General features: G+C 33.4%; 2 protein-coding genes across 3 annotated transcripts; one reads left to right on the top strand and one right to left on the bottom strand.

The window, feature by feature from the left end:
• Positions 1–27561, top strand: LOC128180023 (myosin-2 heavy chain-like). 2 transcript variants are annotated; one of them, XM_052847804.1, is made up of 26 exons: positions 1–39; positions 244–416; positions 826–896; positions 1242–1278; positions 2013–2071; positions 4418–4481; positions 4969–5049; positions 5416–5525; positions 6158–6195; positions 11739–11821; positions 13349–13388; positions 14480–14590; positions 14832–15070; positions 15380–18549; positions 19708–19786; positions 20022–20091; positions 20561–20688; positions 20956–21108; positions 22598–22686; positions 23304–23335; positions 23892–24014; positions 24208–24284; positions 24683–24803; positions 25514–25684; positions 26638–26730; positions 27100–27561. In XM_052847804.1, the coding sequence occupies exons 2-26, from the start codon at positions 291–293 to the stop codon at positions 27330–27332; spliced, it is 5598 nt and encodes a 1865-aa protein (XP_052703764.1). In that variant the 5' UTR covers positions 1–39; positions 244–290; the 3' UTR covers positions 27333–27561. The 2 variants fall into 2 exon arrangements, with proteins under 2 accessions (XP_052703764.1, XP_052703765.1); XM_052847805.1 differs by lacking the exon at positions 1–39 and adding an exon at positions 71–135.
• Positions 6611–10489, bottom strand: LOC128180034 (uncharacterized). The gene is made up of 2 exons (XM_052847816.1): positions 10258–10489; positions 6611–7473 (listed from the first exon to the last, which is right to left on the bottom strand). Exon 2 carries the CDS (start codon positions 7405–7407, stop codon positions 6922–6924), a length of 486 nt encoding a protein of 161 aa, XP_052703776.1. The 5' UTR covers positions 7408–7473; positions 10258–10489; the 3' UTR covers positions 6611–6921.
• Positions 27562–27832: the final 271 nt, after the last annotated feature.

Below are 27832 nucleotides of genomic sequence, written 5' to 3'. Positions count from 1 at the left end.
TGTTACTTTTACTTCCGGTCTGGGAAATCTCGTATTTTGGTGAGTGAAGTTTGCAAAATTCCTAAGTCTGAAACCGAAACTTGATCAAATACATTGTTTTTCTCGTTCATAACTCTCTATTTGTCAATGCACAAGGTAATATAAAGAGCTGCCATTAATAAAAATCCCCAAATAGTTCGTGTTTCAATTACGACCCTACGTTTTACGCACGTGTGTTTTGATTTGACATTTGTGTATCTTCAGTGAGATGTGATTCTCTGGTGCTTTGGTACTATGTCCAACCTGCACATATGGACGTGGTGGACAGTTTATCAACAGCGTCGGGGGCTGACACAGTTCCCTCCCTTGATTTTGACCTGATCACGACGGTGGAGTCAGAAAACCTATGGTGTGAGCAGTGTAAAGTATTTAAGAAGGTTGGTGTATATCTCTGATGCATGATGTAGATTGTAGATGTTATTTTTATTGTGGAATGTTTGTCATTATGAAGCAAGGAAGATGACGTAAATTTTCCACATTCATAGTCTGTTCACTGATGTTAGGTATTGTAAGTGTGCATTATAAATTTGAAAAGTAATATTGTTGACGCATGATGAACTTCTATGGAAGGGAATTGCCACCATTTGTGATAAACTTTTTTTGTTTCATTAATTAAATATTGTAACATCCTCAAAAGCCATGAAGTTGTTGAATCCTGAAACTTTGCTGCCTTCGTTATGATGATTATTTGCATCGTGTTATCTGGACATTTTCAGCAGAGTGATAAGAATTAAGATCGTGATTTGATGTGTATGTGATTCTCTGTTTCATTTGGTTCATTTACAGAACTACGAAAAACTTCAAGAGGAGCATGCTTTGAGCTACAACACTTTAAAGAAGAAGATTATTTCCACAGAGTAATTAAGGCTAAATTTTTGCTGAAATAGTACAAAAAGTTAATAAAACAAAACATGAGAAATTGCAAAATATCAATGAAGCTAATAGGAGTAATCAAATTTTAGATATTAAAAATTGATGAAAATGAAAGTAATGTGTAAATGTTATTATAAAAACAAGATAATAAGTAATTGTAAAGACATCTTGTTGGACCTGCATGTGCAACTTGACATTTTTCAAGAATTTTGAAACGTTCCTCATCTTGCTTGATCAAAGTTCAGATGCGCATGATCAGAAATTTGCATTTGTAATAAAAATGGTAATCCTACACTTGCTAAATTCTGTGCATTTGTTTTATTTTGCAGTTTGCTGATCAAGAAATACAAGTCTAAATGTGAAGATATCCTTTTTGAAATGTTTATAATGATTTTGTTGCTACTACATGTATAACCATTTCACATGATAAAATTGATGATAAGTCATGAAAACCACAGTGGGATTGGTGATAAGCACTATTTCATTATCATTAATATTTGTAATTAGCACCATGCCATTGTAGCATGTCTAATCTCCAAAGTTATAGGTGAATTATTTCTTGAAATATCTGATATCATCAAGTATAACTTATATATACAACTCAAATTTTATGTAAAAGTTAACTGTTATTATAGAACACAATAAGCAAATGAGTAAACACTGCTAACTTTGAATCACAAGACATTAGAAAAGCATTTCTTCTTGTTAAGGGACGTTTCGCTGTTTTGTTTTACTCAGTTTATTTTGAAAAATATGAAATGACACATACATGTATAGAACCATTTTAACAAGAGCTTGGACTTTGGGTAGTTGTGTCAAACTGCACTGTGATGTAGGGCTGCCTTTTTCACGCCGGTTGGCCACTAAGCCATGGCTTTTTGAAATATACAAGATTTGTCTGGCTTTAAGCTAGGACTACACAATCCATGCATATTTTACTGGAAACCTATGTAATTTTATCCTTGTTTTGAATTTTTGAATGATGCTTATATTTACTATTTATGTGTATCGAACTACATCTGAATTAATTTCTGTAAAAATTAAAGCCAAAAATAATTTAAGATTTTGAATACTTAATTTGACCTTGACCTGTGCTACATCATGACCAGCAAACCAGAAAACTTGAAGACTCTGTCAAGAAGCAGGAACAACTCCAGAGGTTTGTATTATCTTGGCTTATTTGTGTCAATACTCTTAAACCAATTTATTTACTATGTGTATTGTGATGTTTGGTTAAATACTGATAGGTTAAAATATTGACAAACTAAATTTACATGTAATAAACATATGCACTTTGTAATTGGTTTCTTTTTTCTATATTACATATTTTTAGAAAATGGAATAAATCTGTAACTTTTTAATTACATTTTTGTGATGTAAAAATTATAAGGTAGTGCATAATAGCTAGCAGAAGAAGTTAAATTAAAAAAAAACACCACCAAAATGTTTGGATAACTAAGAATGTCTTGATGTGGGATTTCAATTATAGACCTACAGACCCTGAAACGTACTACTACACCAAAAAAGCGTGCAACTTTCGTGCGAGAAACGTTTCGTGTAAACCGTTTAGCGTTTCGTGTAAACCGTTTAGCGTTTCGTGTGAATCGTGAAGCGTTTCGTGTAAACCGTTTAGCGTTTCGGGCAAAGGGTGCAGCGATTCGGGCAAAGCGTGTAAATCGTTTTGGGCGAAGCGTGCGAGAACCGTGTGAAACGTTCATCACATTTCATTCGGAACTCTCTGACAATTTAATTGTTTCAAAATAGCGCTCGTGTTAAACATTACGTTAAACTGATTGGCAAAACTTCTTTAAGATATTCTCGTAAAAAAAATCTATAAGAAATGATATACTTATCTTTTTACAAAATTGAATTAATTTTTAACAAACAAAAGAAAAGTACGCGTATTGAATGAAGACTAGTTACTGAGACTATTCGGCTGTGTACAACCAGTACACATAACCTCGGACATCGGGTAACATGCACCTGGCTGAACCTGTCGATCAAACTCTGTGTATTCGTTTTCATTGGATGGTCACGCGTCTGTTTTTATGTCAATAGCCAATAGAAATTTAAGACTTCAAGGCAGTCGGAATCAGTATTTGATGATGCACACAATTTCAATGATATAGATTATTTAACATTAATTTGAACAAAATTAAATGTAAACATAGAAAGAAAATATACTGTTCATTTCTATGAAATGCGGGAAGTAAATTCTTCTGAATCCTGATTAAAAATATTTCTACAAGTTATTATTTTAATTATTTAAACACTGATAACGGAAAACAACAAGTAATTAACACACTGAAATTTTCCTAAAATGTACACATGCAATTAATTATTATGGGAATCTATATGCATGGTACTTAAATCAAATAGATTATGATAGATATATTGTACGCCGTTATGCGGGGCGCCGGTTATGTATACGAATATTGAGACAAAAATATAAATCATTTTTTTTATTTTTTGTTCTTTCCAAAATAGTAATGACAACTTTTTTTATTGTTTAATCCATTGATTTTTCTCTCTGATATTATTGTCGGAACATTTATTTACGCGAATGATTCGACATAAAAAAAAATCGGTTGTTTTATAGCTTATGTGACTAATTTTATTTTACATAAATCATCAATGTTAATAATTACAGGTTTATTTACAGTTAGTATTTTTACATCGTATTCTCTGAAACCAATAAAAATATTAATGTGAGAAGAAAAAACAAATCCCGCCGAATACTGAAAAACCGATTTCAGTTTGTAATCATACGCATTTTATTTTTGGTATTGAATATTGTGTTACGGTAACTTTTTTCTCTGGAATTTTTATTATTTACGGGACTAATAAGAATCATGGATATTTCTTTTGAGCAATAAATATATTTAGAGAAGTAATATTTTTGGCTAATTCTATGAATAAATAATTTTTTCCTTTAAATATAAGTACCAAATTAATTTAATTAAACAATTTAATACTTATGTACATATATGTTTCTTATATCAGTATTTCTATTATTTCGTGTTTTCTTAAAATTAATTCTTACTAACAGAGTCAGGGTAAAAATCTGAGAGGACCCGAATCGGTCAGAATAAAATCGTGTCCAAAGCGTGTGAAAAGCGAGCAAATCGTTTCGTGCGAGAATCGTTTCGTGTAAACCGTTCAGCGTTTCGTGTAAATCGTTTAGCGTTTCGGGCAAAGCGTGCAGCGTTTCGTGTAAACCGTTCAGCGTTTCGTGTGAACTGTTTAGCGAGCGTGTAGCGAGCGTGCAGCGAGCATGTGGTGTAGTATTACGTTTCAGGGTCTGTACATGATTGTAAATTTGTACCAAACCTATGTACCATTTTATCTTCTATTATTTATGATTTTGAAAGACTCTTTTAAATGTATTTTATTGTAATTGTATTCTGAAGTAGAATGTAAGCTTCGTGTATTATGGTATGCTGTATTGAGCTGGAATGAAGACCGACTACCATCAGTCATTTGTTGAATGTTGATCGTTTTTCAGGGAGGCGGAGACGTTGCAGTCCCAGCTGTCAGCAGCCCTACGTCAGATAGAGCCACTAAAACAGGTCAGGGATTTATTGACAATATTGGAACGAGTCACTTACACTACAGAAACAAGTCACTTACACTAAAGGAACAAGTCTGTTACACTACAGGAATGTGTCAATTACACTACTGGAACAAGTCAACTACACTAATGTGTCTGCTACATTTCAGGCACAAGTCAGTTACACTAATGTGTGGGTTACACTAAAGGAACATGTCAATTACACTACAGGAACATGTCAGTTACACTACAGGATCAAGTCAGATACACTAATGTTTCAGTTACATTTCAGGCACAAATCAGTTACTTAACAGGTCAAACCAACTTGTACATGTAATAAAACACACTTGAAATCAAGCTCCCTTGTTATTTGCTCCTGATGATTTTAAGATGGTATTAAACTACATGTACATTAATTACTACAAGGATGTCACAATAGAAGACATTTTAAAGAACAACGAGCATTAAGTAATTCTCACATTTTAAAAAAAAATTTCTTCTTACAGGAAAAATTGGTCCATGACCAGGAGAAGAGGAGACAGCTCCAGGAAATCCAAACTTTACGAGACCAGATAGTGGCAGGAGAGGTAATTCTTCCACATTTGTTTACATTCCTTTAATAATGTTAAAATTTTACACAGTTTTGTATTATTTTACCATATTTTATTTCTCCTTCTAAATCTGTTTATTAGTTTTAGAACTTTTATAGCTGTTCAGTAATGATAGATGAATTAATATATACATTGCAGCTATATATATAATATTACCGATACATGTATGTTATAAAGCTAATGCACATGTACTAGCAGATCTCTTTATTCATTACTTAATGAAGGCTTTTTGCCAAATATGATATGGTTAGGCCTCCAGTAAATAATTTAAGATATATGAAACAAATTTAAGAAAGCCAAGAATGTGAAACTGTAATTTTTAAGTAAAATCTTTTTTTTCAGAGTTTTAAAACTCAGTACGAACAGTTGAATCGTTCGCTGCTCGAAGGGAAGGAGAAACACGATCAGGAAATAAAGGATGCCAACAAGAGAATCCGTGAACTGGAACAGAGGTACGTGAGAGTACAACTAAAGGGACAAACGAAATACAGAACCTGAGATAAAAACTTGAAATTTAAACTTTTAAGTAGGCATGTACTTAAAACACTGAAATTGAGTTGTGTACCTTTAGGTACAATGTTTCATTTAATTTTGCAAAATGATTTTCATTCATTTTATTGTAACAAATTTTGAATTGTATCAAATATCATTGATTTATTAATTAGTTCTTTCATTCATTAATTGGTTCATTTGTTCATTTAAAATGTTTTATCAGCAGAACTGGTAATCTTCTGTTGTTATATAAATCAAGTTTGTTAATTTTATTTTTCTTTAAACTGTGTCTTTTTTGCCTATAAAAAGGAGATAAAATATGTACATTGTTTTTTACTTTGGTCATCTTCACTAGTGTTATAGATGTTGCCAAAGCAACTAAGATATAAACAATTAAAGTTAAGAATTTCAAGGAGTTATTAATTCATTTTGAGTTGTAGGAATTTCAGTCAATAAACAGTGTTTTTGAGTAGTCAGAATTTCAGACAATGAACTAGATGAAAACAATATCTGTGTACTGTAATTATCCATTCATCTATCTATTGAATAGATTGGATTGCTTTTAACTTTAGAAATAATTTTGAATTTTCAGTCAACAGAAACAGGAAATACAACTTACAAAGTTAAAAGGTGAGTCAAGAAATATACATTATTGAATTGCTTGCAAAAACTTTATTGTAACTCTCGGTGACAACTGACTGTTTTTTTTATGATATAAAAAACCCTGACTGCAAGGAATCTTTGTTCACATTCTCTTGTATATAGGATTTCTGTATTCTTTTTCATAAAGGTCTTTTTGGTTCATTTTTAGAAAATGTTTTTTAGTAAAAAAAAAAATAAATCTCTGTAAACATGATAAATGTGCAGTATTGTAAAGGTCTGATGCAATTTTTAGCCATGCATGACTTTTAACAATAGTGCTGCTTCTTTTCAATGAATGCAATAAAACCGGTGGTGTTATTAGACACTTTTTAAAAGGCTGCATGCAAGGAATATGATACCAACAGTATAATATATGGGCACTTCTCAGAGTATGGAGTAAACATTTATTGTTAACGAGTATATTTATTTTTGATGCATGAAAAAATATGCGCACTACCTGTGCAGTAGATGAAAATAAGCATTATGCTGTAAAAAGAAAACAATCATCAGACACAAAATACAAACTTAAACAATCAATCAATTAACTAGTGAGTTTATGATATAAATCAGGAAATTTATGCATAATTGTGATTTGTGTATGTATTCAATATCTTCTTTTAATTGATTGATTGATGATTTATACTGGGTATTACATTGATTTTATTTGATAATTTTAAAACTGAAATTTTGTTTAGATAACTTGGTCATTGTTCCTTAAATGTCATGGGCGATAGACTTTTTGAAGTTCCTTTTTTCCTTTTTGGTCTGTATATACTGGTTTACCCCACAACCAATGAATATCAAAACGAGCACAATGTTTATACCCATCACAACCATGGCCTCCGTAAAATATGACGGCATGACGAAAATCTTTAACGTTCCTGTGGCGTTCATGTCGCGTGACAGAGTCGTACAGACATACTCCCCTTCGTCACTATTCATGACATCAGAGATGGTCAATTTTCCTTCCGAGTCTAAAAACCGGGGATGGGCGGTCTGATTTACAGAAGTTTCATTGGGGAACAACCAAAGGAGTGTCTTTACTTCATCACCCGAGTAAGTGCATTCAAACTCGGCACTCTCGCCTACTCGAGCAGCGATTTGAGACGGCGAGACCTTTAATGTTGGTTCCTCTTCTTGGGCGCTGGCAATGGAGATAACAAACAGAACGGCAAACACCACCCCGTGGTGGCAAATCATCTTGTTTCAGAAAACGGCCTGGAAATGATGCAGCAAAGTTATTGTCCACTTGAATCTGTTCTACCACTATGAATAAAGAAACCAATGTACATTGCTTATTTTTTGTTAGGAATGCGCATACGTATGAATTCAAATACGATATTTAATTAGATATTAATTGATTTAAGTAAACAAATTGTCAGAAATTATGGGTACCAATTATAAGCTGTTGATGGATCTTTACATAGTTCAGTACATGTATTATTGCATTATTTCAGTGATGATATTTTTGACTTCTAACATATAGCCTTTCATCGGAGAGCTTTCCAATACATGACAGACAGTATGAGCTTATAGTTGATGATTTAAAAAGATTGAATGAATTGTACAAAGTGAGAGTTAATTATTTTTTAAAGCCACAAATGGCTTATTCACATAATGTTCATCCATGAGCAAAATATTTAAAAAAAAAAACGTTTTAAAAATTTTGTTTGCCCCTGGCATGAAATGGCTGAGGCATTATGATAGATTGTTACCCTGTTCCGTCATTTTGTCCTTATATATCCTTCTGTCATGCCTTTACCATTTACTTTCAGATCATTTTCTCAACAAGCATTGCACACATTCAACTCAAATTTGATATATGGATGTGGCTTATGAATATACAGGTTAAGTTTATGATTTTTGGCAGAATTATGCCCCTTAAACTTACAAAAAAATGGGAAATTCACTTTCCAATCATTATCTCAACAACCATTGCAAACATATATCTCATGTGTCATATATGGATGTGTCATAGAAATGTATACAGGTTGAGTTCAATTATATAGTTTTGGTCCAATGATTTTTAAACAGACTTGTGCCTCTTGAACTTTGAAAAAAATGAAAAATTCTCAGTTTCCGCCCTCTATCTTTTGAAGGGATGCATATATATAAAATTGATATTTCTTGAAATGTAGGTTAATTACGAGAAAGTACAGTTCAAGTTTGAATTTAGTTCAGGTTCGATGAATTTTGACAGAGTTATGCTCCTTTGAATTAAAAAAAAAAATGAGAAATACTTAGTTTTCACTCTCTAACTCTTAATTGAAGTGATGCTTATGTTAAGTTGATATTTCATATAAGATGAATATATTAGAAAATACAGGTCAAGTTTGAACTTTGTTTCAGCTCGATATTTTTGACAGAGTTGTGCCTCTTGAACTTATTTAAGAAATAAACAACGTTATTTAGTGAACATGGCGTTATGAATAGCAATTGCTCTGTTGGCATATTCCATGATGCGCGCTAGCGCATCATGGAAAATATGCCAGCAGAGCAGTTGCTATTCATAACGCCATGTTCACTAAATAATCGTTGTTTATTACTTATATTTGCATTTTACCACTCGCAAATACCCTGTAGTAGCCTAGACCTTGACATTTAGCTATTACATCAAAAGCAAACATTCAGACTGTAATGTATCTTTTTAATTCACATAGATTTGTTAACAGAATCAATATGTTTTTAATTCCTTTAAAATGTTATCAAAAACATGTTTTAATATTACATTTAAATACGTCAATTTTAATCGAGTTGGAGAAAAACACATGATGTATCGTATAGTGGTTTAAATCTATAACGTCATGGAAAAGTATATATAACGTTACACCTTTATGACGTCATAGTATACTGACAGAGCAATTGCGATTATAGAGAAATAATTGCAGCTCCTCCGTATGGGCTTACAGTGGGAAAGAACAATGGAAATGCAAATATAAGAAAATGGTTATACATGTACTATATTTGGCATTGGAAATTTTGGTCACCTTGGGGGCATTTTTTGCATTACAACTCATCTAGTATATCATTGTATTAAAAAGGTAATTATGTTATCAATTGAACAACAATTCAATTTAAACCAAATGTATTGTTGTAACATTTGAATAAAAGTGGCTTTATTTGCCACATACCCCCCCCCCCCCAAAAAAAAAATAGACAAAAAATTAAAACTGCATAAAGCATATAACTGCCCACCCTGCTTCCATACTTGCTTGTTTCAATTTATATGAGAGAAACGAGTTTGAAAAAAAAAACGTAAAAATATGTCATCTATGAGGTTGGCATGTGAATTTAATACCAGACTTCTGCCATTAAAGTGGGATTTTAATATGTTATTGTGTGATCTTATATGTTATTAAACATCAACATCATTACATTTCAACATGATTTGTTTTGTAGATATAGATACTGTAGAAGCAGAAATATTCGTTGAGGATTTAATTTCGTTATTTTCGTTGGCAGTAGAAATCAACGAAATTAAATTCATGACGAATTTTTATCCAAGTAATAATGAATACAAAGATATTATGATGTGACGAAATTAAATGCCAACAAATTTTATTTGGTTCAAAAACAACGAAATTTTGACCCAACGAAAATATGTGCTTCTACAGTATATGAGTTGGGAGAGGGGGGATGTTTAGGTTGCTACCTTTGTAGAACTTATCTTTCCATCTGAGCTAGCTAGGCCACATTTCAGATTATTTGAATTTAGCTAGAACAAATATGATCATGAAGAAGTCCTATATACCGGTATATATCACTACCGAGCATGTATTTTTTTTTCAACATAATGCTTAGTTGTAAAGCATGCACATGTAATACAATACAGTGTGTATATGATTGGGAAAATAAAACTTAAATGTGCTTAAAATAATAATGCAACATTCAATGACATGAAGGTAAAACTTATCAGCTGGCAGGTCAAATATCAGAGCAATGAAAAGTATGTCAAAAGTGACTCTGAATTATCTCAAAACAAAAAGCCTAATGAATTTGAATGAAATTTTTAAAAAAAAAAATTGATATATTAAAAACTAATTTTCTTACCTTTACTTGCATAGATTCCTGTCCATTACATAATCCCAGTCTTGAAGATGTTTCAAACTCGTGATATATATTTGGTTTAGCAAAACAAACTCAGGTGAATCTTATTGTACGCATCTACGGTATGTGTTCATACAGCCGTGGACTCAGATTATAGGGTTCAAGTTACATCTGGTGATAGCGAAATAACACAGACACCACAGGGGGATTTAAATGCTTGCCTATCTATACATGTTATGAGCAAATTAAGGGATATATATACTTTTCCAATACACATTGACAGCTATGTGTTAATTGCTTGATAAGTGAAGTTTGCACGTTGTTCAAGTATTGTTGCACATGTTTTGTTATAAAAAATATGATACACATTCACATGACATATTAAGTTTTAGTGTGCATGTCCATAGTATACTTATTTATTTACTCAAGGATGGGTCGGATATTTTAGGTGAATGTGACAGTAACTCTGTGTATGCTTAAAGGACCTCGGAAAAAAAGTTCATTTCCTGGGAGACAATTCGGGCATTTATCAGTTGTACAATGCATCAATTGATTGGTCATGTGATACATGTACATGTGGTTGAAACTTGACATCAGATTTAAGTGAACCTGAGGTTTTGTAAGACCAGTTTGTTAGAATGCCCGGGGAAATATTTCACCATGTCTGCAGTTAAAAATAAGCAAAAAATATCACTGAAATGAAGAAGCAGGGGAAGATAATTCAGAAATTTTTAATGTTCATAAAATGTATTATTGTAAAGTTTTTCATGAGTAGCTTTAAAAATTGCTGCTAAATGAATTTTGAAATCTTAAAATCATGCAATTACAATTGGTTGATATTGTTAAGATTTACAAAAAAAAAAATTAAACTTGGATGCTTAAAAAACAAATGCTGATCTTTTGAATCTGAATAATGTACTGATCAAATAGCTGCTGTATTACATGTAATTGATGTAATTGAAAATAAACAGTTAATTGCAGCACCATTGTCTTTGGGATATAATATATAAATAAACTGTAGATTTCTCCCCACCCGACTCCCACTTCTAATTATTCATGATCATGCTCCCTAGTTTTAGTTTGATAGAATATAAACAAGCAATTTTGATCATTCAGTGTTTTGCAGCAGATTAAATTTGTACTTAGGTCAGCATAACTATGCATATATACTTCTATATTATTCAGTTGATGGCTGGAAGGTACATGCATGTACATATTATGTATCTACATGTGCATGTGTCAGGTTTTAAGAAACTCTCAGATGTTTTAAAGACTGTTAAGTTAATAATTAACATTCATTTTCCAGCTAGTCTAATTTATACAGTTAAACTCATTTAGTACTAACATGGATATAGTGAAATCTTGAATATATTGAATGGTTTTCATCTTTTTCAGAACACAATTTAACTGAAACACCTGGGTCAGTGGGGGTTTCAATACCACATCTTTGTTTACATTTAGTTATTTTACTCTTTTTTTCCCAGAGGAAAACAAAGTGTTAAAGAAAGAAAACAGCAGATTCCAGAAGAGAGAAAAGAAGACAGAGGAAAGTCTGACTAAGGCTCAGGTAGGTCTGTTAAGGTTATCAGAGGTCACAAAGGTCATGCTATCTGAAGGTCAAGGAAGTTCACTCTAACTTTACATGTAAGAATTCATGTACTAATAATGCATGCAGATTTGTCTCTAGATGGAAACTGCACTTCTATCAATAGATCTTGTATACTAGATAATAACAGTTCTGTTTGATTGTACTTTTAAAAAAAACGTAAAGTTTTTGATGGCCTGGGATGGGGACAAGATAGGGTGGGACAGGGTTTCATACACCAGTACTGTTACTGTTTCACATTTTATTGCTTACTTTGACTTTCTGTTGTACATGATTTATTATTTTTCAGTTCATTTGTTTTCTTTAATAGTTATTTTACCTTGAGAGTGCATCTTTAAAATTCTTTCCAAAATTTCCAGTTTAAATTTATTGCTGTTTTCTATACAATATCACAGTCTGTGTATTTTCAAAATTATTAGTGGGTGTGATTGCTGGATTCACAATATAAATGGAAATGGAATCCATTTATTGTTTATTTATGTTGGTTGCAATGTTCCATCTCTTACATACTTGAATGCAATTCCTTGTCAATGAGAAGATGACTCTATTGAAAGTTATTATTTTCAATTTGCCAATCTAATTTGCCTCAAGAAATAAATTGTGGATTTTTTCACCCAGGTGACTTGATCTGTGTGTATGTGTGTAAGGATCATTTTAAATTGTTTATCTGACAGTGTACACGATGTGACATGTTTATCTTCTTGAGTTTTGAAGTTTAGACAGTTGAGATAAGATTATTGGTAGCCATGCTCTGTCACACAGTCCAGAAGAAACAATTACAATTATGTTCAAACATTTCTAGTTTGTTGCAAGCCAGTGCATGTGTTTTTAAAAAAACTGCTCTCCCAAAAATTATTGCCAGTGTGTGTTTTGGGGTATTTTAATTTGCTGCTGATTTGATTTTTAAGGAAATATTGTACAGTATTTTCTATGTTTATCTTTCACTGTGTTTCTTAATGTAGTTTTGTGAGTCAACAAAAAAGTAGTACAATTGCACTTAAAGAATAAAAGGAAAAATGCAAAAAAAAAAATATCAATTTTGAAATATAAACAGTAGATCTTTGATTGGTTTTGTTACAAGCTGATACATGTTTGTCATATTGTTAAAATTAGGGAAAATCTTAATTAAACATCTTAATTGTCATTTAGTATTTAGTGGTATCAAATAACATTTATCTGACTGACAAATACATATATGTACCTCAACATCTCTCTTTAGGATTTTAAACATTGACATTAATATTGAGCATGCATTATTAGTCACACCAGAGTAGTGTCCCCTCACTACTGTACATGTAGTACTTTAATTAGTATTCTTAAATTACATGAATGCATTGATATAAAGAAAGTATACTGATATAGATATCGTTAGACATCTATATAGTCTTTTTTTCAAGTACATGTAACTAAGTGCTTGATTTAGTTAAGAATTTATTAGATTAATAAGCAACTGTTAATAATTTTCAGTACTGATTATTTTTGTTTCAGGAGAATGTGGAGAGATTCGGGGAGATACTGTTTCAGAATGGTAAGTGTGATGAATAATCAATCAACAATATTTTCAGATGAATGTAAAGTATGTGTGCCAAGTTGTGCTCAGTGTGTGCATCCACTGAAAGCTGTAAGTTCACGTAAACTGTAAGTTCATGTAAACTGAAAGTAAACTGAATTCTGAATTCTAGCTTTCATAAATGCATGAATGAATTGAGAGATATTTAAACTTTCATAAATGCATGAATGAATTGTAATGAGAGATATTTAAAATAATTAACATATAAATTTACATGGACATGTATAATTTCATATATTACATAACCTACACACAATTGTGTTTCACAGCTGTAACAGTTAGCCTATAAGCCTGTTATCTTTTGTATCAGTTAAAGGATGGGTGTGTGTTGGTGATGTAAATGTCTGATAACTGATATTTTGTGTTATTTTACCCACATGCATGTGAGTGAGTGAATATAAGCCAATATCTTATTGACTTAGTCTAGTAATAGACAACGTTTACTTCCAGTGAAATTTTTCCATTTTATTTTCCCATTGTAAATACATGTACAGGTTGTTATCAAAACGATATTCACAAATAGCATTAGGTTCCCCCCCAAGTTTTTTCCTAGAATACATGTATCTGTGGTGTTATCCTGATTGCAAGGTTAAATTCAAAGTCCAATAACTGGAACCTCTTTACTAACACCAAACTCTGCATCAAATTCAGTTGAATTTCTTCTGTATTACTTAAGTTTATAATTATTTAACTCCACACACACAAACTATTTGTAAAATTGCAAGTTTATTGTCTAACTCGATTTCAACTGTTTTCTTTGGTGCACCTTTGGTAATTTTAGTATGACAAAATTGTCCTCAAAGCCAGGTTAATAGGTAGATATTGCAATACTTTTAATGTTCATTCAAATTCACTGACAATGTGCAAGGATATACTTACTGTGTGTGTGATAAACTTGCATGTTCTAGCTGTACTAAATTGGTACAGACATCTTTTTATCTTAAAATTGTTATGTTTGTTTTCTAGTGCAAACGATGAACATGATTAAAGTAATCAAACATGCATGATAGTACAAGTTACTTCAATACAACAGTCTTGTTTTCAAACAGGTCTCTTACCAAAGAAAGACAGACTTCAGTGGAACAAGAGAAGGGTGTTGCTTAATGGAAAGGGGGCGGGGCCAGCTACCGTTACCGAGGGGTCCTCATCACTGGAGGAGGGTGTGTATATCCTGTGACCTCATATGTGCTGGGTCAAGAAATCTAGATCTCTAAAAGACTCACTTTGAGTCTTTCCTGATTTTGTGTTTTAGAAAATATACTATTTATTATAAACTAATTGTGTCTATAAGATGTGATCAGAGTGTATATAATGATTATTATTTTATTTTTGAAAAATAAAAAATGTAGTTCCCAAATTTTATGTTTCTTTTGATGAAAAACATCTTTGCATGTTTTCTAGATGACCTGGTGGATCCCGGGTTTGTCTCTGACCAGGAAACGGACCTACCCCAGACCAAGGCCCGCTGTCAGCACACCCTGACAGTCAGAAAGATCGGGATAACCCACACAGAGGGGGAGAGGAAGGCCCCGATGGAACCCCCCGAGGAGGAGGGAAGCTTGATGGAGTTCCCCTTCGCCTTCAGTCCCTTGGTGTCCGTCCTCTCCCCTCTACCCCCATCCCCACAGTCCTACAGAAAGGTGAGACACAAACCTAATGGGAAGTTTCTCCTCTAAGTGTAATAATTGAAACATAATTGTATTTTATAAATCATCTCCGCTGAGCTAAAATATCTTTTGATATAAAATGTCAAGTTTTAGATTTTTTAAATGAATGTTCCTATTGTTAATTTACAAGGAATTCAATTGTCCAAACTTGCCATCTGTATAAAATCTTTCTTTCTTTAGCTTTTATGCATGTCTATGACTTTTGGGAATTTTTCATTTTTAATATGTTTTGCAATAAATCACTTATCTATTAGGTTTCACTTATTCTTTTTTTTTTGTCAGGAGGTGGAAGACAATGAAGACAGCGATGAAGATTTGGAAGAGATGGCTGAACAGCTGGAGCAGGTCTTCACAAACAGTCCAAGACGATCTCCAAGGAAACGGGTACCCCCATCTCCCCTCTCGAGAGACCCAAACACCACCCTGAAGACAGACAGAGGAGGTATCTCCAAGGAAGCTGGTCAGGAAATGATGAAAGATGGAAAACAGGTCACAGTGCACAATCGGAGAGAAGATGGAAGTCTGAAAGGAAGTCAAGATGGAATTCTGGGTGGAAAAAGTGGCGGGCCTGTCGGGCTGAAGGGAATCAAGAGGATAACATTTACCTGTGAGGAGATGGATACACAGGGAGAGGTGGTCAACTCTGAGGTGGCCCTGGTCAATCCCAAGCCCATTCTCAGCGGGCATCACAACTCGGCCTTCCAGAAGTTCTCAAAGAGTAACACTCCTAAACAGGAGAGAAAAACAGAGGAGAAATTGGTGCTTCAACCATCCAGTGAAGCAGATATCAATGAATGTTCTAGAATAAAAAGTGAGGATGGGAAGGAAAGAGTGGGTAACCACACCAACATGCACCACAAGAGAATCAGGTGCCTTAGACAGCATGCCTTCAGACCAGTCTCTGTGTCCCAGGAAGATTCCAATGCATCAGATTCAGTGGAGTCCACAGGGTTCACTATAAAACTGACTGAATCACAAAGTGATAGCAAAGAGAAAAAAGGCAATAATGTACAAAACCATCAGAATGGAGAGGAAACCTTCAGGATTGAACAGCATTCTCAAGATAAGGATATGGATATTGATTCTGTGTTGTCCATTAGAACTTTGAGAAAGTCCCTCAGCTTGCCAGAAGGCAAAACTTGTTTTGAGAATGTGGGGGCTAGTTCCCCTGGAAATCGGAAAAAAAGAATATCTTCAGTACCTCACAAAGGTTCGAACAAAGATTCAAGAAAATTTGTGTCAGAATTAAAAATAGTGCCAGAAAATCCTAGATTGACTCTTACAAATAAGACAGATGATAGAAATGGACAGATAATAATTGAAAATAATGAATTAAGTGAAGAGACTTGTAGCAAGGAAACTATACAATGTGATGAAACTTCATCAAGCAGACTAGCCAGAACGCAGACTTTACCTCTGTCTACAAGTGACGTAGACACTTTATGTCAAAGGTCAAGGTCAAGAATGAAAATCCCCAGTGGAAGGAAAAGGGACGAAGGAGTTTCTGTAACTGCGGAAACATTGACAAATACAAAAGAAATCAAGAAGGAAAATATTGGAAACAAGTGTGGACATAGTGTTGTGAAAGATGCTGAAAAAGTAGAAGATTCGGAGAGTTCCAAACAGTTGGTGACCACATTAAGACAAGACAGCCTTGGGTTTGCCCTGAGGTCTCCACCTGTTCTCAAGTCCCCTCCTATTGTATTGCCCTCTCATAAGGGGTTAGGAATAGGTGCATCAGCATCCAAAGCTCAACAAAATGGGCCACTGTTTGGCAAAGAGAAAAATACATCAACTAAAGCGGATGGAGAGCTTATCTCTGAGGATTCTAGCATGTCATCGTGTGCTGTTAAAGGATCAATGGAGAAAAATTCTGCAGAGATTCTAGAAGAAAAGGATGGAAAAAATCGAGATTATTCTAACTCTGCAACAAAATTCAAATCAACTGTTGAAATTAGTGATAATAGTAACAAAAATGACATGTGTAAAGTGCATGTGATTTCAGACAGAAATATAAGTGTAGACTTGCTAAATAAGGTATGTAGTAAACCCAGTGAAAATGAGTCGAGCAAAGAAAAGAATGAGGGGGTCATTGAAGAACCAGAATTACCTCGTCAGGAGAGCATGGGGTTTGTCCTGAGTGGAGATTCAATGGTAGAGGCGGAGATGGTACCATCAGACAGTGATAAAGTGGAGCAAGATCTGTTTATAAACATCAAGGATTCATCAGGGATAATCTCTCAGGAAGAGAAAGAACAATTAAGCAGTGCATGTGACCAGGAAAGGATTTTGCAAACAGATAGTGGGACAAAAGTTTCAGTGCAGCAGGTGTCTGAGATAGTGGTCTTGAAGACAATGGAAGATGAGCAAAGTGTGAATGTAAAGTCAGATCTTCAGCTCATTTCTCAAGATGCTTCAAAAATGAAAAGGCTGAAATATCCTGGATCGGATAGAGACATTCATGGAGAAGATGCCAGGAAATCAGTAGATCAGAATGAGGGATCTGCTGGAGAGACATTGAGTGAAGGGAATTCTGGGACAGTCTGTGATGTGAATGGTGGTAAGTTTAATAGAGCTAGTGAACAAGTCATTGGGAGGAGAGTGTTACAAACCTCAAAATCCAGTGGAGAATCTGTGAACACTTTAAATCAACCTTCAGTGTGCCTAAGAGGCAGTGTCTCTACTAACTTGTCCCAATCAACTTCTGCTAATTTGAGTGGTGATAGTGACTCCCTTGCTCAAATGAAGCAACAGAAGGACGTTGGAAATTCAAAAACTGCAATTAATGCCCCAAGTTCTATCCAAGCATCTACTGGTGCTTCCAGAAGGCCTCCCACCTCGTTTCCCCCAGAAGGCAGCAGAAGTAGTTCCATCCCAGTGTATATACCTAGTCTTTCAAAGTTTGTTCAGAAGTCCAGGTTTTCGGCTGTGGTGGCATCCAGCACTGTGGTGTCACCAGAGATGGAGGATCTTCCCTCTCATCATCCACACACACACAGTTCCCCTACTCCCCGGTCACCCTCTTCCCTCTCAGCAGGGGGACCAGTATCACCCCTTCCACCCTCTCCATATCATTTTTTCCTACCAAATCCTATCTCCCCTCTTCCACCTTCCCCAGTAGGAGAGGTTGTCCCAATATCACCTTTATGTACATCGCCTTTTGATTTAGAAGAATCATCCATTAACATTCACATAGCATCATCTGAATCGCAGAGATTAAGCCATCAGAGTGTTAGTACTAAAACATCCATTGCCTCATCAGTGAAACAGACTTCCATTGTTCATCATCGTACAGCCGCAGTTCAAATCGCCAAAGAAACCAGGCCAAGCCAATCATGTCCTTCAGGGAAAAAAATTGTCCAATCAGATGCTAGTCCTCGAACATTTCACGCAGTGGCACCACCAGATGCAATACCAGTCAAAGCCCAGACAGCTGTGAAAGGAAAATCAGGGTATGTTTCTTAATAAGAATGACAAAACAGTTTTCTGTAGATTTCCTTGATTTAATGATAATTAGGGTTCTATGGGCCTCCTATAGTAATCCATTTGTATGACCAACATCACTTGTTTGGAACATACATGTACTTTCCTTTGCCTCAATTTTGCTTGATATCACCCTTATGATCAGAGTACCTTTTCAGTAAAAGAAAACCTTGAACCAATTTTCTACGTCTTGGCCTAAAATTACAGTGGACCTACATGTATGTGTAAAATTCATGTCTGTATCATGCATTTTTTCACTTGGCCCAAATGTAGCTTATATACTTTACCCACAGAGTCCTTTTGGGTTAGAGTTGTGCAGTGATTTGAACATCCTTTCTAGATCAATTTAAGTTCAAAGTCATATCAGACCTCTTTCAAAACCCTTGTCTAAAACGTACATGTGTGGTCTCCAATTAGCATTTGCCTATACTTCACATAAAGAACTGTTTTAGGGATAAGGGTGTGAAGTGACCTTGGACAAAGTTTTAAGGTCTTAGGTCAAGGTCATTTAAGACCTCCATGAAAAGATATTTGTCTGAACCATGTAATAGTAATCTCTTCCATTTACATTATCTTGGTCAAAGTTTGAATAAAAAGTGCTTTGGAACAAAAAGTGTGCAGTGACTCAAGGTCAGATGTGAAGATCAGAGCATTCATTTTTTGCCTTCTCCCAATTCTGTTAGATTGAACCAAAAGACCAGTGTGTAAGGTGTATATGGTAACCTTGAATTAAAATTTCTTTGTCATATGCCAAGGTCATAGCAGTCCCCTGTTAAAGGTTCTTGTCCAGACCCTAATTTTTCTTTTGTCTTTCCTATATGCCCAATACGTGACTGAGTACTTGTTGAAGAAAGGATGTGTAATAATCTTGGACTACATATCTAAGTCAGAGGTCAAGGTCAAAAAAAATTCTTTATCTTCATCCCAATGTCCTTAAATAAAGCCATGCTTTGTGAGATGGTTATCATCTCATTGATGACAAGTTCTATTTCAGGGCCTTGTGCACTCCTCTTTTTCAGCCAATACATGTGCAAAACAATGTATTTATGATTGATTAAACCAAAACACATAGAAAGCTTTTCTTGCATCAAGTTTGATTTTGTACCTACGTTGTATTTGGTTTACAGGTCACAATCCACTGCAACAAAAAAGCGGAGAAGCTTGGACCAAAATGTCCCCATGCCGGAGGTTGCGGAAAAGAAACAGGTGTGATATATTTCTAATGCTAAAAAATGATAGTGTCACCAGAAATAGTGCCCAATATTCCAACACTGTGAAAGTCTGAAAGAAATAAGCATATTTTTTTAGATTTGCAATGATATAATATACAGAAGACATGATTTTAATTGTAATGAATGAAAAATTAGGATGCTCTTTAAAACTTTTGATTTTTTCACTGAAAAAATTGCATGTAGCTAGAGATTTATTACATTGCTTGTAGTGTTTTGAGAAAAATGCACCAGCAAAGAAGGATGCGACCAGCCTAGTAGAGAAAGTGGATCTTTATAAAGGTAAGATAAATACCAAGTACTGAGGAAAAAATAATGATGAAAGCATGTCATATATGGCTGTGTTTTAAAGTATTGTTGGCTAAAGTTAACACAGCTTGCACTAAACTAAATAGAAGTATATTACCAAATGTGAAGCAAATAATGTACATATGTATTATATGCATGATATTATATGCTTATAAAATAATGTGCTTCATCAAATCAGAATCATTATTGATAGACCATTTTCTTCCAAATCTGGTACACACAAGATACATGTATATCATGTTTTCAGTATATTTCTCTATGATTTACATCTTTGTAAATTTTCATACTGTCTTAATTCATGTATAACTCTATGGCAAACATTCATATGATTATTAATTGTCTTTTAGCTAAGTTTTACTTGAGCAGTATAAACTAATTAAAGACCAAAATAAGCACAATTTTTAATTACTGATTAACATATAAAAAAAATTATTTGTTATAGTGATTGAAGCAGAAATGAAGCACTTTATTAATGGAGCAGAGATTACTTGTCAGGAGATGGTTGATAAACTGGTTCTCCTGGCGGACCAGTCTGTGGTGCCTAGTCATTTATTGCAGTGGACAATCCAGGTAAACACGGCTATAGCTTGACACAAGTCACAGGACAGTGTATCATTAGGGAATATGCTTTAAAATAATAATAAATAAATAATAAAAACTATCATGATCATGCTCTCTCTCTCTCTCTCTCTCTCTCTCTCTCTCTCTCTCTCTCTCTCTCTTTGGGTTTCTTTCAGTCTCTCTTATAAATGAACAGTCTCTGTTTTAATTAAAATTTTATGAGATACAAGGAGTGAAGAGTAGAGAAGTATTTATTTTATCCTTTTTTTTTGGTAGTATCTGCGATGTCAGGAAGTTGAGATGTTTGGGACAATCCATTGTTACTGTGCGTATAGTAGCGACTGTCAGTCCAGGACTGATCCATTCCTCACACCAGGGGAGGCCAGGCTTCTTCAGTTCTACAGCTGTCTCTTCCAAAATCAAATATGGGTATATCTATTTAAGTGTTTCTATATATAATATATATCTGTTGTAACATATGTGTTTTAAAAATATTTATTTTGTATTAATTTTTGTTATTGTATAATGGCTGTGACTTTTTATCTTAATCTAATATTTTTCTACATTGAAAATTGATACAAAATAAATTTTTTAATACACATATGTTACACTATAAAAACTTGACGTATTATGTGCTTCTCAATAAACTTAATGTGTAATTTTTAAATATTAGTAAAATTTGAATGCTTCCAATAAGAAGGCTAGGTCACCATTTCCATGTATTGATCTTCTTCAGAAAAAGAGCTTTGTATAATGTTATGGACACATATTTAAAGGGACTATTAAAGACATGATTTAAACTCAAAATTTTCAGCTTTATAACTTTTTAACTTTTTATGGTTATATTTAATGCTTCATCAATATTTAAAGTCAAAAATAGAGTTACAAGAAAAGTAAAGAATGACTCTTGATGTTAGGTGGCTGTCTTATTGTTTAGTAGTTAACAAAGTTAACAAAATTAAATATGGGATCCGCGTTGACAGTACTGTAAGAATCGAGCTTTGTTTACATAACAATGAATTCTTACCTCTGTATCTTGCTTGTAACTTTTAACATCTTAATTTTTATCAGTCATTCAAAATGCATCTGTAAGCCATTTTATGCATAACAATTGAAATTTTCATCTCCAGTCGTGTCTAAGTCAATTTTAATTTTAGAATTAAAATATGTTGAAGTTTTCTTTACTAACTTAAAGTTTTTAGCTTCAAAAATAAAATTTTAAAATTTGAAGTAGATGAGATAGGTGATGTGTTGACCACCCATCCTTCATAATGCAAATGTATGTGAAAGCTGGGTAGATAACTGTATGTACAAAGAAATATTTACACTTGCAAATGTTTTCCCTTATATAACGCTGTTTGTGCAATCCGCTGTTATTCCTGCATAACATTACAAATAAGAAAGTATGGAGCATTGTTTCATAATTTGCAACAAATGTAAATATAAGAAATAAGGTATCATTTTTGGATGTATGTTGGGATATAAATACGAGTAGGTACGTGATCAAATCTTCCATAAAGCCCATCAAATCTTTCATAAAGTCCAAAGGGCTTTATGGGATATGATCATGTGACCCATATTTATATCCCGATATACATCCAAAAATGATGCCTTATTTCTTATATATTCACCTCTGTTTTATTCTTGTCCCTTTCGCTTAACGGGCGAATTTAAAACTGAGTGAATTCCAGTGTCTCAAATTATCTCATAGTAAACACAAACATGTCTGGGCAAATTCAAGACGGGGCAAAACTGAAAGTGTAGATAGGTGAAAATTACATGGGGCAAAAATAACCCAGTATACAGTATTGATGATTTTTCTCATTTTCACTTTTGAATGATATGATACATTGAATAATAACATTACCTCCATTTTTGGATATTTGTTGATTTTGTTGTTGCTCAATGATTTTTGTAGGCTCCCCAGAGACAACAACTGATAAACATGCTGTGGAGCGCCATATTCTCCCAGGACTCTCTGACGCTGACCAGTAAACTGGCACTCTGGTAGGTCAATCACACTTGACTGGTCCATTGAGAGATTGAAACCAAGACATAATACAATTTATTTAAGGAATCATTCTTTTGGTATAATGAGGTACTTAAATGCAGTCAGGCATGATCAAATCTAATAAAAGCCGAAGGGCTGTATGATAGATTTAATCAAGCCTGACCATATTTGATCGCTTCATTATATTCAAAGAATGATTCCTAGTCACTTATATCTAAATAACTTTTATCAAGTGTACAATTAAATACTATAAAAGTAATTGGTGAAATGTATTGGACTATACTTTACAAAAATCGATTTGTAGTGTTATCACAAAGACACTAGAAAATGTAAATATATTCCATTGTGTCATCCCACATTTTACAGCCACTTGAGCTCTATTTTCTCATTAAGTATTTGATTACTTTCCTGCTTTTATTTTTCTTTTTTTAATTGAATTGAAGTATCTACAATGAGTTAGGTTATGTAAATCAGCTAATATTTTTGTTTTTGATTTGTTTACACCATTTCATTACAGTTCATATTTTGCTTGATGAATAATCATGATTATTTTTTGATGTTTGATTTATTATATGCTCGATTTTATCTACATTACTGGGAATTTCTTTTGCAGTCGATTCTATGTGGGGCTTCTTTTGGATGCTGGTAAGTTTCTTTCATCATTTACTTTTTTATTCTATTAAAAAAATTCAAAGGCTGTAATAATCATTTAATTATCTAAATTTCTCTTAGCCAGATTTCATTTAAGGGAGGTGGTATTTAGTGGGAAAATCATACTTTTAAAGTTTTAAAGATTTGTATCAAAGGAATTATAAATTTTGATAAAGCTATGCATGCAGTCTTAGTATAGGAGATAAAGATACATAGATCCCTTTTAAAGCAAACCATACAGTGATTTCACCAGAAAAGTGGAAATCTCTGATTTGGCATCGTATCTGGGCTTTGACAGTGTATATTCCTGAATAAAATGTTAATTGTTATTTTAATTTTTTTAAGACCAATGTCTTGATTTTGATATATTTTCCAAAGAAAAAAATCCCACACATAAGCATCTTTTGATAACAAGCAGCCATCACTTTCTATAATTTTTGGAATCTCCAAATGTTGAAAGTGCGTGAAAAATATTTGATGGTTAATTTAGCAGTAATGAATTGTGAAGTTGTTATTTTGTCAGTGTCAGTGCTTTGATTATTATCTATAGGTGATATGGAACAAGCGAGAGTGTTTTTTTACCACGTCATGACCTGCAGATTTCTCAATGCACCGATGGTTGCCGTGGCAATAGTGGGAGTATGGCCACAATGTCTCTATAGGAATTCTTCAGGTAATTAGATAACACTAGCTTCAATAAAAAAATCCAGTTAAATACAATTTTTTCTTTACAATTTTAGTTCATAAAAAAACATTCATGCATCATACATGTATATGATTATATTTTCTGCAACTGAAAATGAATTATAACAAAACAAGGACAATTGTAAGAGGTCAATGGTAAATATTGGTCTTATTGCCTATAGCAACAAGTCCAGTTCTGGTTGTCATGGAGGCCTGCATCATGAGGGAATTGCAAGAACTGCAGGAGAAAGGTGCAAAGGTACAAACTTAGTTTAGAAAAAGATGCAGAGGTGCAAATAGCTGGTTTGATAAGAATAACTATTAGTAAATTGTAACTAATTGCACAAAGATAACAATGTAAGAGTTTTTGTCAGAGATTTAATCTGATGAAGTATTGTTATCAATAAAACTTACAAAAAATCTTGAAAAATATTTTAACTTTATGATTTCACAGTAAGGTACATATACCGTACATGTACTTGTGTTCTCTAATATTGAAAGTCAAATACCTGATGGTTGTTAAAGTACAAAGTTTGAAAAAGTTAGCTTTTATATCAAACAAAATAATTTTTTAAGCTTCTCTGTTAGGTTAGGTAGGGGGAGACATTGAAAGGTTTATTTTGATGTAAAGCAGTTGTTAAATTGTTTTGTTTTCAGATTGCTGTCTGTCTGAAGAAGCTTGTGAACTGGGACTTCTGTGTCCATCAGAACAATGTTCTCTTACAGCACCTGGTGAAGGAAATAGAAAACAAATGTGCTGATTTCCATAGCAACCAAGGTAACACCCTCTGTACCTCTATTGACTGGGGAGTTCTCCAAGATGGTCAAGCATCAATAACATGTATTTGTTTCACACATTTTTATTGTCGCCAGAAATGAATATATTATTTATGAAACTTAAATAAATGAAAACACAAAGAACAGGTAAAAGCAAACAAAGATATATCAACAAGAGATGTTTGTGAAACACTTATCCCCCACCCCCCTTCCCTTGGAAACATCTGCAAAGAAAATTAACGGAATCTGCAATTAATTGGAATTTTTCTAAGTCCAAGGTGCATAACTCTGTCAGAAGTTGCTTGATCATACCCATTATTGAACTTGGCCTAGATATTATTATAATGATAAATCTGTATACCAAATTTCATTTCAATATATGCAACCTCAGCGACGAAAAATGAACAGAAACTTTTGGTGGACAGACCAACCGAATGAGGACAGACAGACCGACAGACAGCAGCAAAGCAATATGCCCTGTGTTCTTCAAAGGAGGGGGGGGGGGGAGGCATAATACTAATAACAACATATACAAGCTTTTTTTAATGTATATTATAAATATTAGATATTTTTATTAATTGATTTTATATCTATTAATTTTATATTTTTTCATTTAATATATATATTTATTAAAAATTAAAAAAATTATCCCATAAAAACAACAGATAGTTCTAGATGAAGAGACGTTTAGTTTTGTTTTGTGATTTCCAGTCCAGATCTATGAGTTACGGCGGGCAGCAGAGCTTCTCCTGGTCATGCAGAAGGTCGGCTTCTTTAAGACAGTCTTTATCGGCGTAGCAGTTGGGGCCCTGAACAGCAAGCTCAGGTCAAAGAGGGTCAAGGTCGCAGAACATTATATTGGAGTCATAATACAAATCACAGGTAAGCCCAAATTATTATAAATCGTTTTGATAACTCTTTACTTAATTTACAGTATCATATGTGCAAGGTACTTGTATGCTTATGCAAAGGAAAATTTAAAAAAAAATTATTTAATTGGAACCACAGATTTAGAAATGAATAAAATTGTTCATGCACTTAAAGGGGCATGGTCATGATTTTGGTCAAATTCTATTTTTCTGTTTTTATTATTTATAATGCTTTAGAAATGCATTTCAAATGATCAAATGGAATTTGAGAGTCAATCGTAGAGTTATAAGCAAGATACTGAGCTCACAATTCTTTACCTTGTAAACAAGGCTCATGCCCTGTTTTTGTTTACATAGGTTCAATATACCAGTAAAAATCTTTTTCAAACTGATTTGTCTATCATCTTATTCATGTTAAGCATAAAGAAACAGCTCCTAACGTTTAACACATTCATTTATGGTCTAAAACTGGAATTTTCACCTTAACATTCAAAATGTAAACAAAAGTTTTGTTTACCTAGCGAAGAATCGTAAGCTCTGTAACTCCCTTATAACTCAACGAATGACACTTAAATTTTGGTTGCATGTTAAAAAGGCCTCCTTGAAGCATTGTAAATATTAGAATCGGAAAAATATTTTTTGACAGAAATCGTGACCATGCCCCTTTAAGTTATCTTCATCAAAGAAGAGTGGGAATTTACTTCTGTATGAAGAAGAAATTGACTCGCTATCCATAAATTTCTATATAATATTTCTAATTTTACCAGAAGGATTGTTATGAAAAAGTGTTTCTGATATTTAGGAAATAACAGAATATAGTACTTAAATAAAAATAATTGAACCTTTTAAAATATGTTTTGAACTTAGTACATTTATGTTGTTAAACTGTATGAATTTAACTGAGTTGTTCAGCCAATGAAAGTATGATTTATAATTGTATTTTACCTTTGATGTCTTTGATTACAGCTAGTGTTTTAATGCAGCTAACATCAATGAACGAGAAGAACAAGTCTCAGATCATCAGGAAATACATCACTAAAATACTCATGTCTGACCTCGGTGAGCAGAACCTTTCATGTAAAACAGTATTATGTTGGAAAGTCTTGATTCATAAACTTATGACGATACTTGTAATATCAAAATTAATGTAAACAATTTACTTTTATATTGATCCTCATATTTATACATTTTCTTAAGTAATTTTCTTAACATTTTTAATTGTGCATGCTTGATTTAGTTAGTAAACATGATTTCATTTATATGCTCTTTTATAGGGATTAAAAATGTCCTCAATTCATTAAAATTAGCTTCAAACATACTCAAGAACTCTGTTACACTGTACATTTACTTAATTCTTTGTGCAGTTTTTAAAAAATCTTTCTCTTCCTATACTTTTATGTTTGTCAATCTGGTGATTTGTGTTTTCAGCTAGTCCAGATCTACAGCTGAGTATTGCACAGACCCTGCTGGAGTTGTCTTTCCTTTCTCCTGTTACTGTGATATCAGGATCACTCTACCCATGGTTCCTTGCCAATAAGAACGTTATCCCACCGAACTTTGTGTCAAACCTGGAACAGACTCGACAGATTTTGATAGGACAGTTTCCTTACCTGAAGTGTCCAGAATTTGTGGTAGAGAAACTGGGAAACATGAATCTTTGAAAGCTAGAAATTTTGTGATTAAAAGACTCAGAGATACACAAGAAGTGGGGGGCTTTGATTGCTGAGTTATACATGTACTTTTTATGAGATTTGATATCTGTCATCATTCTAAGCAGGTAGCATTAGTTTCTGTCAACAATTGTACATCTCAGTTTTGTAATACAGTAATTTCATTGGAGTGGTTATTATTTGAACATGCATACCACGGTAATTTCTGTTAATTTGATTGTGTAAAGTACCGTATTTTTCGGGGCATAGGCCGGTATTTTTTTTCTCCAATGCGCGAGCATCGGCTTATCCCCCGGGATCAGCTAATCGTAGGCTCAAAGTTGAAAAAATTAAACAGTCAAATTTAAAATCCACTGTTTTTAGCAGTTTATCATCAGGGTTGTTTTTTTTTTTGTCCGTTTGAACTATTGTTCGATAGTTGCAGATGCATAGATATAACATCTAGCCCGTAAGTATATACATCTCTGTTGTTGTCCCGTTGATAATTTTTG

Source organism: Crassostrea angulata, chromosome 4 (assembly GCF_025612915.1).
Source record: "Crassostrea angulata isolate pt1a10 chromosome 4, ASM2561291v2, whole genome shotgun sequence".
In the NCBI taxonomy this organism is placed as follows: domain Eukaryota; kingdom Metazoa; phylum Mollusca; class Bivalvia; order Ostreida; family Ostreidae; genus Magallana; species Magallana angulata.
Note: the sequence above shows the minus strand (reverse complement) of the source record. Positions and strands in the feature narration are given on the sequence as shown.